The following is a 14,489-nucleotide window of genomic DNA, read 5'->3' as shown; positions in this document are numbered from 1 at the left end:
CTCACATCTGGGGCTGTTTGTCTTAAGAAGTACATAATGGTCTCTATAACTCTACAAAAATGAATATGCTTGTGTTGTAGTTTAAAGAAGTGTTTCTATAAAGAAAAAGGTCATTAATATGTTAAAGTCAAATTCTGCACTTAAACTTTGCTATTTATAACTTGATTATTTACCAAATGGCAAAATTTGCCATTTTATTTATTTATATATTTTTTTTTTGTAAGAATGTGTCAAATTGTTCAATGTAACAGTATAAAAAGAAAAAAAGTAATGTTACAAAAGATTTTCCATTTTAAATGAATACTGGTCTTCTGAACTTTATTTTAAAAAAGGAAACTAAACTGTTTTCAACAAATGCTAATTATAATAAATGTTTTTATAGCAGCAAATATAAAACAATTACTTAAAATTGTTAATTATATTACTAATTTTTCTGTATTTTGTCAAATAAATGCAGCCTTGCTAAGAATAAGAGACTACTTCCAAAAACATTTCAAAATCTTAACCAAGTTTTGATATTATATTATTATACAGATTTATGATATTTTATTAAACAGGATGCAATGCTTGAGTGAAAGAAACAAACTGATCAAAGAATTCATGAGATCAATTGCTAAAAAAGACTTCTGCTAGTTACACGGATATTAGAAACAGACTAAGGAGCTGTTCACACCAAAGACAATAAATATAAAGTTTTCATTGTACCAATTCTTTGAAAACAGGAAGTCTATGGTAACAACGTCACACAGGAACAATAATGTTGAAATCATTTTCACAAAAAAAAAAAAAAAACAGGCTGACCACCAATCAGAAACCATCGATAAAAAAAAAAAGCTAATTAATGAGTTAATTCTAAATCCATACCTACATTTTCGTAAATTACAAATTTTAAAACTATTACAAATTGTTCCTCAGCTTTTCTTTGCAAGTTTCCCTTTTATGAAAAGAGGGCTTCAGCGTAATATAGCCTAAACATTGTGTAATTTCCACACACAAAAAAAATAACACCATGCAATTAAGCAAGGCATTTGCACCTCACAATATATATCTCAATACAACTACACAAGCTCCAAGAGGTTAATTTGCTTTTAGAGAAAACCTAATCGATCATGACATGTCAATTAGCCTTCGAAAAGAATCTATCAGTCCAAACTGAAATACAGTCCCAAACTATTCCACAGTAAGAGAGACGAATGGACAATATAAACACTGCTGGCAGCCCTTAACGTCCACATTCAGCAACTGCTTTCATTCAGGAGATCCCTTCCCTTAGCTACTGACTCGAAGCATCGGTCTAGATGTCACTTACTCTCACTGAAATGGAAAACACACTTTTTCTTTGAATTTGCATGTCAATTAAATTAAATCCTAAAGAATGATATAGTTTAAAAGAGGAATTAGGAGAAAAGCAGCATTTGAAAAGCTTTTATTTATTGGTAAGCTGGGATGCTTTCCTTTGAAGTCTGTTTTGAAATCAAACCACAACATGAGAGCCTGAAAAAATGGCAAATACATCTTTAATCCATTACAAATTTTCTGTACACCAAAACCTGAACTGCTAAAACTAAAGTACAGAAAGGAGAATAAAACATCAGATCAGACAGGAACGGTTCCTTGACGGTCCAAAATGAGGATTATTGGAAACACTGAAGCAATTGCACTTGTTTAAAAAGAATATCACAACACAGACAAACTGTGCAACGTCTCATGAATGAATAATAAACTTTATCAGTTTGTGTCAGATGATTTTTAGAGTTAATTGGGATTTTACACTCTACAGATGAGAAATACGTCCCATTTCTGCAGCGTTTCAACTCAACAAACCAGGACAGTTTCCTAAAATCTCGCATTACAACATGAAGACTTCGATTCTTTTGTATTGTTAAAAGAATAGTTCACCCAAAACTGAAATTTCTCATTTCTTGTCCCAAACCTGTAGCCTATGACTTAGGCTACTTTTTTTGTGAAGCACACACAGATTTGTAACACAAGGTGTTAACTAGTGGATTACTTGTGATGTTTTTATCAGCTGTTTGGACTCCCATATTCTGACGGCACCCATTCACGGCAGATGATCCATTGGTGAGCAAGTGATGTAATGCTAAACATCTCCAAACATAATGCAGAAACAAACTCATCTATATCTTGGATGATCTGACTATTTAAGGTAAATTTTCAACAACTTTTAATTTTTGGCAAAAAGTGACAAATAATAAAGCCCTTGTGACAACTTTCAACTTTCAACTGGAACAACTAACCCACTCTCACCTACATATTTGGATGGTGTATGTTGATGTGTTTCTGGCAAGTGTATGTTCTGTAACCGATCCCTCTTTTTGAAGTGATGTCATTCTTTTGCACAAACAGTACTCTAAGGCATAAAGGATCTGTCCTCTTGCCAAACTCAGTGTTTTTGTCTTCTGACGTGATTCTCTGCGACACATGCTTACTGCATCCGCACTATCAGCACCGCTCAGCCACTGCTGGCCTTTGATGGATTCTGCATACACTTGTGATCATACGAGGAGGAAGAAGAGCCTCAGCTCTACACACTAGATGAGGCCCTCCAGCTTCTCTCTGGAGATCTTCCAATCACGTCATATGCTGCACACTCTCGGTCTCTCTTCATCTCCAAGACAAAGCACTTTCAACCACATCTGTCTGCCCTCAATGAGGCAACGCGCAGAGTCTGCAGTGTTTGATTTTGGATTCAGAATTAAACCAGGAAGGAACCGCGTTAAGAGTAATGCTACAGAGTGAATATTGATGTAAATTGCTGAGCAGACAGAAGAGCGCTGTACTCTATTCTGTGCTTACACTGAGATCCTCCCAATGGACTGAAAACTTCCAGCGAAGCTGCAAACTAAGGACAGAAGTTGGAAAACACAAAGACTGAAGTATCGAGGGGTTGTCGCAATGAGAAATGTAACCAAGAAAAAAAGTGTAATTACTTTAATTAATTTCAATAATCTAAACATCCTTAAGGCAAAATTTGCATATTGGTACTTGTGACTATGTATATATTTTTCCCCCAATTTATTGATTGTTGCTCTTTTGTTTAAAATTGTATGCAAGTGTGCTTTTCAATTACTGTAAGTTTTTTTTTTGCACAGGTAGTCACACATTATGACAGCTGAGACAGGAAGTTTAACTGTATTAAGCACAAATCTATTTGTTGGCTCCACAGCTTTGAACCGAAGTCAGTGGCGTTCAAATGGAGGGCGAGATGGATGACTAAAGATGTCTGGTAGCTGAAGACCGTCTGAACTAAATGGTTACTGGAGCGTCCAGCACTCGGTCAAAGTATCATTCGGAGGAAATGACAACAGATTGCAGTCGGCACCAGCTTTGATTAAGTACTCCTGGACATGCGCATCTGTAAAGCGTGGAGGGGAGCGTGCATTTGCGGTGGCTGGGCCACGAATCTGGAATACCCTGCCTTTAGAGATCAGACTGGCCCCTTCCTTGTCTATTTTTAAGTCCTTGCTAAAACCTTTTTTCATTTCCTTAGTGTACTGACTACTGTGGTATGCTAAATTTTAAATGGGTGGTTTTAAATTTTTGTCTGGTCTATTTTTCATGTATGTGTAATATTCTTGCTCTTCTGTAAAGCACTTTTGGTCAGCCTGGAGGCTGTTGTAAATGCGCTATACAAATTGAAATTGAAAATTGAAATTAACGCAGGACGTTGTGAATAATGAAGGTGCTTCGACAGTATCTTCACCTCAGAGACTTGAATCCTGTGAGATTAATATTCAGAAAGCTCACACACAATCACAGGCTTTACACCCTGTAATTGATCTGCTAAATCACAACCCTGATTTTAACACGGAGAAACAATTTTTTGCTGCTAGTTTATTTAGTCTTTGGGTTGTTCGATTTAATGCATATTTGAAACCTAAAAATGAGATATTACTCAAGGCTGGAATGGAATAAAATGAGTATTGTTTTTAAATAATGTAATAACCTATAACAACAGATGGGTGCTATTGAACATTCCTGCTTCATAACTTGTCTTCCAGTGAAATGGGTGCAAAAGAAAGATTGAACTACACTTTTTGTTACAATTTTACCTTTTCAAGCCAAAGTCTCATTGTTAAGGCAGCGTGCCTCGGATTGTTATGCACTCTCAGTGATGTGCTTTAAGCAATGAATAACAACAAAGGTTTTTATTCTTGCCATTTCATTTGAGATAAACGTGAACACCTAAACTCACTGTGAACTGTCAGCATCTTCCTTTTTTTAATTGTTAGCGCTTTTATTAAAAGTGTAGCACATTAAGCGATGAAAGAGAAAAGGCATAAAGAGATTGTTCACCTAAAAATAAAAATTCTGTCACTCACCTTCAAGTTGTTCCAAACCTGTATTAATTCTGTTGAACACAAAAGACGTTATTTTGAAGAATGTTGGCAAACAAACATTTGACGGCAGCCATTGACTTCCATAGTGCCTTTTCTATACTATAGGAGTCAATGGCTACCATCATCTGCTTGGTTACAAATATTATTTAAAAATATCTCATTTTGTGTTCAACAGAACAAAGAAACTCGTACAAGTTGAACAACTTGAGGGTGAGTCACCCGAAGTCAGTTTTCTTCTTTCTGCTAAATAATATCTAATACTAACACATATGTTCATACTGGGTCATGTATGAAGAACCATTCAGGTGAGGAGATAAACATGCATTACACTCCACATCACATCTACTGTAATCACATGACATTTTCATTCACTTCTATTCTCAAAAAGCCAAATAAAAACATCAAGCACAATGCCTTGGCCGATTTAAAAATGAAAGGCACATCTCTTCAGGCCCCTGCCGTCTATCAATCCTGTGACGTTATCACACGGGAGTTTGCAAAAAAAAAACAAAAAAAAAAAAACAATGTTTAAAATGCTCAATTTAACTAATAACCAAATACAACTTCGCAGCTGCACATCCGACTCCATGCCAACACCACAATGCCGACAATTTAGTTTGAAAGCCTTTAACATGAGCAATGAAATGGTCCCTGCAAATACTGCTTTAATGTTTCTGCTTTATACCAGTTCAAAGCAACTAGGTCGACAGGAGCCACAACACAGAAACACGCAGAGCATATGGATTTCTCCAATTCTTCATACAGTCCTTTTTAATCCATTAACAAAAATGTTTTCAATGCATTTTACACATTGTCAGATAATGGATCTACAAATGCAAATCTACTGAAAACTGTCAAGAAAATGTCTGGTTCATATTGTACCCCAAAAATCAAACAAAACAACAAATAAAATGCCTTAAAAAAAAAAATGTACACTAGTGTTCAAAACTTTGGGATTACCGTGATACTAAAGACCAGAGTCATTCTATGGAAGCTAGTTTTCGCCACAGAACAAATGAGATATTAATATGTAAGGATAAAGTTTACAATCACAAAAAAAAAAAGGAAAAAAAAATTTGAATTGAATTTTGAAAATTGTGAGATATAAACTCAGAATTGTGTGTAAATCTGACCCATATTACATTTTAAATTAAACAAATGCAGGCTCGGTTAGTAAAAGAATTATATAAATATGATCTACCATCTAAAGGATTTGTGCATGTTTTCATATTTTTAAAAATATATTATTTCGAAGGGGGAAAAAAAAGAAAGATAAGTAGTTATGTAAGTAATGTTGGGTAAATTATAAATTAATAAAATTAAACTTAGCAGTAAAGTGCATTAATATGTAATCTACATGTTTGATCCTCATGTGATAGCTCAGACTAAGTAAAGTATATTAAGATTAATAGGCTGCTCATAAGTGAAAGCTGTGTTAACAAGATGAAGGAGTGTTCAAGACTGCCTCCTAGTGAAGAAACACGATCCGCTGCTGCTCATGTGAGATCACTCCTCACGTGTCAAACAAGAATAATCAACCTCAGGTTTGAAAGGAAATCAATATTTCTAAAAAGATGTTTAAATCTGTAGGATGTGGATGTTGTCCTGTAAGTAGAGTGATCTGGTTGAGTGTGTGAGCCATTCACAGCTAATAAAAAAAATAGAAGGCATGATTCCCTTCATTTACAGATAAAGAGGCACACGTTCATGTTCACTACCCACCCACCCCATCAAAATATCAATCGCACGGCTGAGTCACACGCAGAAAACATTCGCTGTTGTGTTCAAGGTTCGGCTTGTTTCAGAAAAAGTGAAAAAGGTAAAAACAGACTTCTAACAATGACAAACGCTGTGTGAAGTGGCTGAACAACCTTGAGCATGAACGCATTCACAAGTGAATGAGCTGTTGAAAACGCTCCTGACTTTTGACGCAAGCGGCTCAACGGCTGATGGTTTTAAGTGAAAGACTGCTGGAGTTATTTTAAAGGGTTAGTTCACCCAAAAATGCCCATGTTTTACTTACCCTCAATGCATCCTGGGTGTATATGACTTTCTTCTTTTAGACAAATCCAATCGTAATTATATTAAAAATGACCCTTCTTCTTCCCATTCCAAGCTTTAGAATGGGAGTGGATGGGTGTTTTTTTTTTTCAACAGTCCAAAAGTAGTCAAATAAAGCGCATCCATCCATAATAAAAGGTGCCTCACATGGCTCCGGCCTCCTGTAGTGAATTGATGTATTTTTGTAAAAATAAATTTCATATTTGGGTAACACTTTAGAATAAGGTTCCATTAGTTAATGTTAGTTAACTACTTTCGTTAACATGAACTAAGCAAGAACAATCCTTCTACAGCATTTATAAGTCTTAGTTCATGTTAATTTCAACATTTACTAATGCATTATTTCAATCAAAAGTTGTGCTTGTTAACATTAGTTAATGCACTGTGAATTAACATGAACTAACAATGAATAACTGTATTTTCATTAACGAAGATGAATAAATACAGTAATAAATGTATTATCCATTGTTTGTTCATGTTAATTAATACATTAACTAACATTAACTAATGGAACCTTATTCTAAAGTGTTACCCATATTTGAAATGTAATAAACACTTTTCTCTCACTTCTGCTATCTGTCATATGTGCAAGCCGTTCAGGCGGATGATGTTGGACGTATGTGTCACACACACGCCTGTGAAATATGCTAGTCTCGCGAGTTTTGTTTACAGAAGCAAAGTTTTCTTACTTTCCCAAAGGAAAACCAGTCTCCTCTTGGCTTATATCAAAGTTCTCGGACATTTTTCTTTAAAATTCCTTGTTTTGTGCTCCTAAATAGTGAATGGCTTTTTTTGTTCTCTCTCCAAATTTGTCACTTACCACTTATGCGTGGCTGCACATATTTAATGTTTTAAAGATGGATATTCTTTAAACAAAAATGCATCTATTTGCTACAGGAGGCCTTTATTCACCCCCTGGAGCTTTTTAATTATGGATTGATATTGTTTATTTGAGGTCTTTTGGACTGTTGAAAAAAACACCCACCTACTGTACTTCCATTGGAAGAGAAAGCATAGTTTTAATTATAACTTCCATTGGATTCGTCTGTAAGAAGAAATTTTTATAATTCGAGGATGTTTTGAGGTTGAATAAAACAAGAGCTAATTTTTAATTTTCGGGTGAACTAACTCTTGAAGGTGTTGTGTTGCAGCACGACTTACATGTGAGGCCTACGAGAGCCGCGCGGATGCCGAGGTCCACCATCAACGCCCATCTGGGACCACAGCGAGCCACCGCCGGCGGGATCAGGATCTCTGCTGACACGTAGAACTGCAGCGCATACGTGATGTAGATCCCAAAAGAGTACAGCAGCTTCACGCTCTGATATAACCTACAGAACAGACAGATATTAGACTGCAGCCACTGATGTCGAACTGATCATAGAATATCAGCTAGACCTTCTAATCAGGAGTAAATGTAAAATATGAGAACTGTAATGACAAATGAAAGCATCGTACAGGTATCGCTGCTATCTTCAATAATCATGAAAGAGCATTGAGTTACACATCAGTCACTAAACTCACTAATAGAAACACAAGACTGACACTTCTGTGATTCTGCATGGAGTCTACAGCTTCTCCTCTGCACAGGAGTTTGTCAGCAGGGAACAGAGATGTCATTGGGTGTATTTGGGTCTGTTCCCAGTTTCAGTCAGCTATTTTGTCACCTGGGTTTAGTGACCTGTTCAAAAAGCTTGCTTTGTATTCGCCTGAAGTGAATAAGCCTCAAAGCATCGGAAATCAGCTGCCTTTAATTTCCAAGCTCTAGTACAACAAATTGCAGCAAGTCTCAGTTTTTGGTAGAAACAAACAAACGGTTTGTTTGTTTGTTCTAACATCTAGACAGACGTACTGCAACTTCTACAGTCAAAAATGTGGGTGTTATATTAGACAGCAACTTGAAAACTTTGGGTATTTCTGTGGACAACAGAGACTTATTTTGCATCTTGTAAAAGGGGGCATAATAGGTAACTTTAAAGATGCCCTGGCACTCACCAGCACAACGGTAAGTTCAGTGTGATGCTGCCCTGGATATGCTCTCCGAAGCCAATGTAGCCGATGGTGCCCAGGGTGATGTAGAGGGTGGTGACGATGCCCATACCCAGATACAGGACCGTGGTGAAGTTTCTGGGATTCTGCATCTTATTCTCAAGTGGTAGCACCTGATTAAGATAGAGTATGTCAGCTATTTAATTTAAACTTTTTTTCACTTGCATAATATTTCTGTGGTGACAAACATAATATGAGAGCAAAAGAAAAACTTACAACTCCAATTCCCTCAAAGGCGAAAATTGCTGTCCCAAAGAAGAGAGGATAGTCGATTCCTCTTCCTGCCAGCGGGAGGTTGATAGGGTACGGGATATTCTGACAAGAAGAAAAAGAACGTCTGACAATCTGTGACACGGTCAACATTTTAAAAAGAACGGGAAAAAAAAAAATGTTTACATGAATGTATTGTGGAGTTCAAAAAGTCTGAGACAATGAATATTTTACATTTTCTCTTTTTCCTTTTGCATTTATAAAAAATACAGTAAAACAGGAAAATTGTGAAATACTGCTTTTTAAAAAAAGAGCTTTTTTTTATGTTTGAATGATTTCAAATTTAATTTATTCCTGTGATGCACAGCTGTATTTTCAGCATCATTCCTCCAGTCTTCAGTGTCATGTGATCCTTCAGAAATCATTCTAATATACTGATCTGCTGCTCAAGAAACTTTTCTGATTATCAATCTTGAAAGCAATTTGTGCAAACCATAATATTTTTTTTCAGGATTTACTGATGAATGGAGAGTTGAATAGAACAGCATTTATTTGAAATAGAAATATTTGTAAAATTATAAAAATCTTTACTGTCCCTTTTTAATAAATTGTATGCATCCTTGATAGATTTTTTTTTTTTATGTTCTTACTGACCCCAAAGTTTTTAAGTCATTAACTAAAATATTTCTTATTAATTATACACAGTAAACAAAATGGTTATATCCCCTGATAAAATAATTATATAATAGAAATTCCATATTTACAAAGTCTCAGACTTTGGGACACAGTATATATATCAGATTTTAAATAAAACATTTTTGGAGCACAAATTAAATCATGTCTTTAAGCCGTGGTGTAAATTAACAGTGATTGCATGATGTTCAAGATGCATTTAGATGTACATTTTACATGTTCATACATTTTATGTCTCTGCAAGCACTTTTGAAACCCTCTACAAAAAATAAAAAAATATTATGTTTTCCAAACAACAAATCAATTTGCAATCTCTAGCCAGCCGTTTCCACCATGACACATTTTCTTTCCTTCCTAAAACAAATGTGTTACCTTCTTGCTTGTTTCTCAGTAGCTGCAGACGCAGGGGCTGATTCAAGGCATTTTAAACTATTCAATAAGAAAAGCGCTCTAAAAAACAATGCTGAAACCTGTCATTGATGCTTAACTCTTCATCCATAACATCAGAGTCTCAATCAGCAGCTCGCCGAGAGGCCTTGGTCCTGAGCAAAGTATCTATTGTTTCAAACCTGACCAACTTTTTCAAACATTCAGCTTGAAAATGGATCTGGGTTATATATGTGTTTAAAATACACTACACTTGGTATAATATTTTTCTAATTGTATTATATTTATACATTATGTGGCTTAAGTGTACTTTTTGATCCCCCCAGGATGCGGTACTGTGGACTAAGTATGTATCATATATGACACTAATCACATTACATTAAAAGTCATGCAATGCAATTCAGGCCATACACTGACACACTTTCACCATATTAAGTGAGTGCTGTGTGTTTAATGGGTCTTACCGTCAGACAGTAGTAGTATATGAGGACCAGGCTGACACACATGGAAATGTTTGCGACAAACGACAGAGGGGCCAAGTACTTGAGGTTGCGGATGAACACCAACACGATGATAAAGGGCAGGAAGAACAGCATGTAGAGGCGAGAGTTGTAGCTGGGGACAATCACTGAGGTTTGGTTGTTGTGACAGTTCCCGGTCGTCCCGTTTGCAGTCTCAACCACCTACGATGTGCAAGTCAATGGAAAGATTATTTTATGGCAGTAACAATGATCCTTTAACAATTCGTAAGAGAATTTTACATGTGTAAGTTCTAATTATAGAAAGGGTTTTGGGTTGATGCAAATATGTGTGAACAGAAAAGCAATGCTGCCCTCTTGTGGTGAGCAAAGACATTTGAATCAGAATTCTTGCAAAAGGAAAGAACAAAATATTATGCTTTTAAAGTTTATAAGTTCACTGTAAATTCACACGTTATACCAGTTGGCCTAGATGAAAACTCCTGCTTTCATGGTTTCTTATTTTTTTAATAATATGACATTCTGTGTGCATACTGTACGATTCTGAATATTATTTTAACATGGACAAAACCTTTATTCAAATCTTCTTCTGTATTTAAAGCTCTCTCACCTGTTTGACATTATCACTGAGGAACACAAAGTAAACGCAGCAGAAGCCCAGCTGAGTTATGTTGAGGAACATATTCACCACACGCCTGAAAAGCCAATAAACAAACAAATCTATAAGTTCAGGTAGCAATCAAAATATTCTTTGTAATCTAAATGTCACCAAATCCAGCCATTTACACAAGAGATGGGTTATACAACTTAGTTTGTTTTCGATACAATACTGATACTTTTAAAGGCAAGTATCTTCAATATCGATACCGATATTGATACCGATACTAATAAACTGAACTTTTAAATCAGAAAATGTATTTAATTACTAAGAATAAAATGGGTAAGGACAACCACTTAACTTTATATTTGAAATGCATTTTAACATTCAATAAGCCTTAATTGCAATTTACTAGATTATATTTTTGTTTACACGTAGTTAAAATATATTTACTGTAGTGGTAACCATTGAAATCCACAAATGGCTAATTATAACCACTTAACTTTATATACAGTCACTTTAATTAAACATAGTTCATTTATAAAAGGAACTGCCGGCGAAATGCTGTTGCACACATAAAACTAAACCTATCTTTTAATGTTTAATATAAATAAATGTAATTGCACAGACTATGTAGACTATTGTTTCAATTTGTTTATTGTGAAATAACACTAACATATGTTTGTTAGTTTTTTTCTTGTCCTCTAATGAGCATTGTTCATGGCTGCCGTTTCCTCAAGCTTTAATGCTTTCTTATTGAAAACAGTTCTATCTTACACAAGTGTTAGCTAACATAGGTTGTTCGTCCGAGTAAATGCATAATTTTTTTTGTTGTTAAATAAACTAAATCTCTGGTAAATAAAACAATAAAACATCAATATTTTTTGTTTGAGTATCAGTACGTTCGATACTCGTGTCAGTATTCATATATCGATACTTTTAATCGATACACCCATCCATACACTACTGTTTAAAGATTTGGGGTCAGTAAAGATTTTTATTTTGAAGAAATTAATAGTTTTATTCATCAAGAATTAATCAAATTGATCAAAAGACATTAAATATATTTTTATTTAAAAGATTTCTATTTCAAATAAATGCAGATTTTTTCTTTCTAGTTTCTACTCATCAAAAATAAGTTTCAACTAAAATATGCAGGAGCACAGCAGTTTTCAACATTAATAATAATAATAATAATAATAATAATAATGTTTCATGAGCAGGATCATGTGACTTTAGAGACTATGAATTTAACTTTGAAATACGAATGAATTACATTTTAAAATGCATTCAAATAATGCAAACAAAAAATATTATTTTGAATTAAATACATTTTTCACAATACTCCAATTTTTACTGTATTTTTAAACAAATAAATGCAGTATTGGTGATAATAAGATACTTCTTTCAAAAATCTAACCACCCCAAAACATCTAGAAAACACTCTTAATTATTGCATACAAACATCTTAAAAATTGTGGTTTCATGAAAAATATAATATTATCAAATGATCTTTTAACGTTTCACAGGGGACATTTCATAACCACAGATTATAAAAGCATCTATGTGCTATCATCTGTAAGATGTGAAACAGTGAATTTGCATGGAGATCAGGTGCTGAGAGAGTCATGTGACAAATGGTTATAAAGATTACGGAGAGAACAGCACAAACACAAGTCAACTTTAATATAGTGCTCATATAAAAACTGCTCTGTAAGCAGTGAAACAGAGACGTTCAGTGACTGTACCTTCCCCACAGAGAGTGTCTGCTCAGCCACGGCACGTTCTCCATGCCATACTCCACCGCATCTCCGTAGGAAAGAAAGGGCTTGCCCAGCCTTAATATAGACAACATTTCAAATAGAAAAACAGAAAGAAATGCGTGTGATTTAACATACAAAGCAGTATGTTAGGTATCAAAACACTTGTCAAGGACATGAGGGGCAGCATTTCTAAAAAATAATGTTTATTCTTACTTTGCACTTAGATGATGTGCACATTTCACAAGGAGGTTCATGCAATGTACAGCTACGATTCCCATTGCCAGAAGACTTAAAGGCCCCACCTGCAGAAAGAGAAGAGATAGAGAGTAACAAACTATTGATATAGCACTTTAATCAACTAGAACACTGGGGAAAAGTGTTTTAAACAATATGAATTTCAAATACAGCCCACCAGGAACAGTCTGAGGTTTAGTGCTTTAACATGGCACTCAACATGTTAACACAGTTACTGATTTCAACTGATCTAATTTAAGAGGTAGTTTATTTCTGTGATCAAAGATGAATTTTCAGCATCATTCCTCCAGTCTCCAGTGTCACATGATCTTCAGAAATCATTCTGATATGTTAATTTACCGCTCAAGAAAAACTGATTACTTTTAATGTTGAAAACGTAATATTGTTTTGGAAACTGATTTTTAGGATCATTTGATAAACAGAAAGTTTAAAATAATAGCATTTATCTGAAATGTAAAATTGTCATGACTGACAGATACTGCATTTACAATTTGTCAGGAAGTGTTTTATAAAATAATGGTGTGCAACTACCGTATTTTCCGGACTATAAGTCACACTTTTTTTCATAGTTTGGCTGGTCCTGCGACTTATAGTCAGGTGCGACTTATTTATCAAAATTAATTTGACATGAACCGAGAGAAATGAACCAAGAGAAAACATTACCGTCTCCAGCCGCGAGAGGGCGCTCTATGTTGCTCACTGCTCCTGTAGTCTACCAAAGAAAACATAGAGCGCCCTCTCGTGGCTGTAGACTGTAATGTTTTCTCTTGGTTCTTGGTTCTAAATAAATGCGACTTATATATGTTTTTTTCCTTGTCATGATGTATTTTTGGACTGATGCGACTTATACTCAGGTGCGACTTATCGTCCTAAAAATACGGTACATATGTAACAGGACAAAGCAATTGATAAAAAGGTCAAAGCATAATATTCAAGTGTGGCAGTGAAGCAGAAAGCATCCTTGAGGGACGTGTCCACACGTCTGGCATCTTTGATCCGGTGGAAACACTTGTCAGATTGTGTCTTGTTGTTCCTGTGTCCTCAGCTGATGCTGAGAGGTTTTAGAGGTCTACAGAGGCTGAAAACACGGCTCAGTGCAATGACACAAGCAGCTGAGTCAGACACGCAGAGGGAAGTCGCAGAAAGAGGTCGCTCAGCGATTTGTTGCTTGCAATGAAAACCACAAAACTTCAGATGCTAGTGATTAAGGCTTTAAACAACCATAACCTTTAGTTTCAAACTTCGTTTGTGCTATGGACATGAATGAGGCCTCAAATCAAACACACTGTTGAGAAAGGGTACACTATTACTCTTCAATTCGATAAAAGCCATGATTTGATTTGGTGAATAATATGGAAAAGGAAAAAAAAAAATTCTCAAAAAGGACACAACATACAATAAAAGCATGTATAATGTCACAAAATATCTCTATTACAGATCAATGCTGTTCTTTTGAACGTTCTATTCATCAAAGAACCCCAGGAAAAAAGTTGCATGGTTTCCACAAAAATATGAAGCAGCATATTAGAATGATTTATAATATATAGACTTAATGTATAGATGCTGAAAATTCAGCTTTGACCACAGGAATAAATTACATTTTAAGATATACTCAAAAAATAATAATAATAAT

The 14,489-nt window shown here is 35.1% G+C and overlaps 1 protein-coding gene across 2 annotated transcripts in view; it reads right to left on the bottom strand.

Annotated features, from left to right (window-relative positions):
* LOC127971681 (proton-coupled amino acid transporter 1) overlaps positions 1-14,489 on the bottom strand; it is a 33,146-nt gene that overhangs the window by 15,168 nt on the left and 3,489 nt on the right. The window contains exons 5-12 of one of the 2 annotated variants that reach the window (XM_052574880.1): positions 12,815-12,903; positions 12,587-12,676; positions 10,851-10,935; positions 10,226-10,444; positions 8,688-8,786; positions 8,418-8,584; positions 7,584-7,753; positions 7,427-7,467 (exon numbers count right to left, since the gene is read on the bottom strand). In XM_052574880.1, coding sequence (XP_052430840.1) covers positions 7,442-7,467; positions 7,584-7,753; positions 8,418-8,584; positions 8,688-8,786; positions 10,226-10,444; positions 10,851-10,935; positions 12,587-12,676; positions 12,815-12,903 — 945 coding nt within the window. In that variant the 3' untranslated portion in view covers positions 7,427-7,441. Of the gene's footprint in view, positions 1-7,426; positions 7,468-7,583; positions 7,754-8,417; positions 8,585-8,687; positions 8,787-10,225; positions 10,445-10,850; positions 10,936-12,586; positions 12,677-12,814; positions 12,904-14,489 lie in introns of those variants that run through there. The other variant, XM_052574879.1, reaches the window with a different exon arrangement.

The sequence above is a fragment of the Carassius gibelio genome, chromosome B14, assembly GCF_023724105.1.
Source record: "Carassius gibelio isolate Cgi1373 ecotype wild population from Czech Republic chromosome B14, carGib1.2-hapl.c, whole genome shotgun sequence".
Classification (NCBI taxonomy): Eukaryota; Metazoa; Chordata; class Actinopteri; order Cypriniformes; family Cyprinidae; genus Carassius; species Carassius gibelio.
This window is presented reverse-complemented; position numbering and strand designations above follow the sequence as displayed.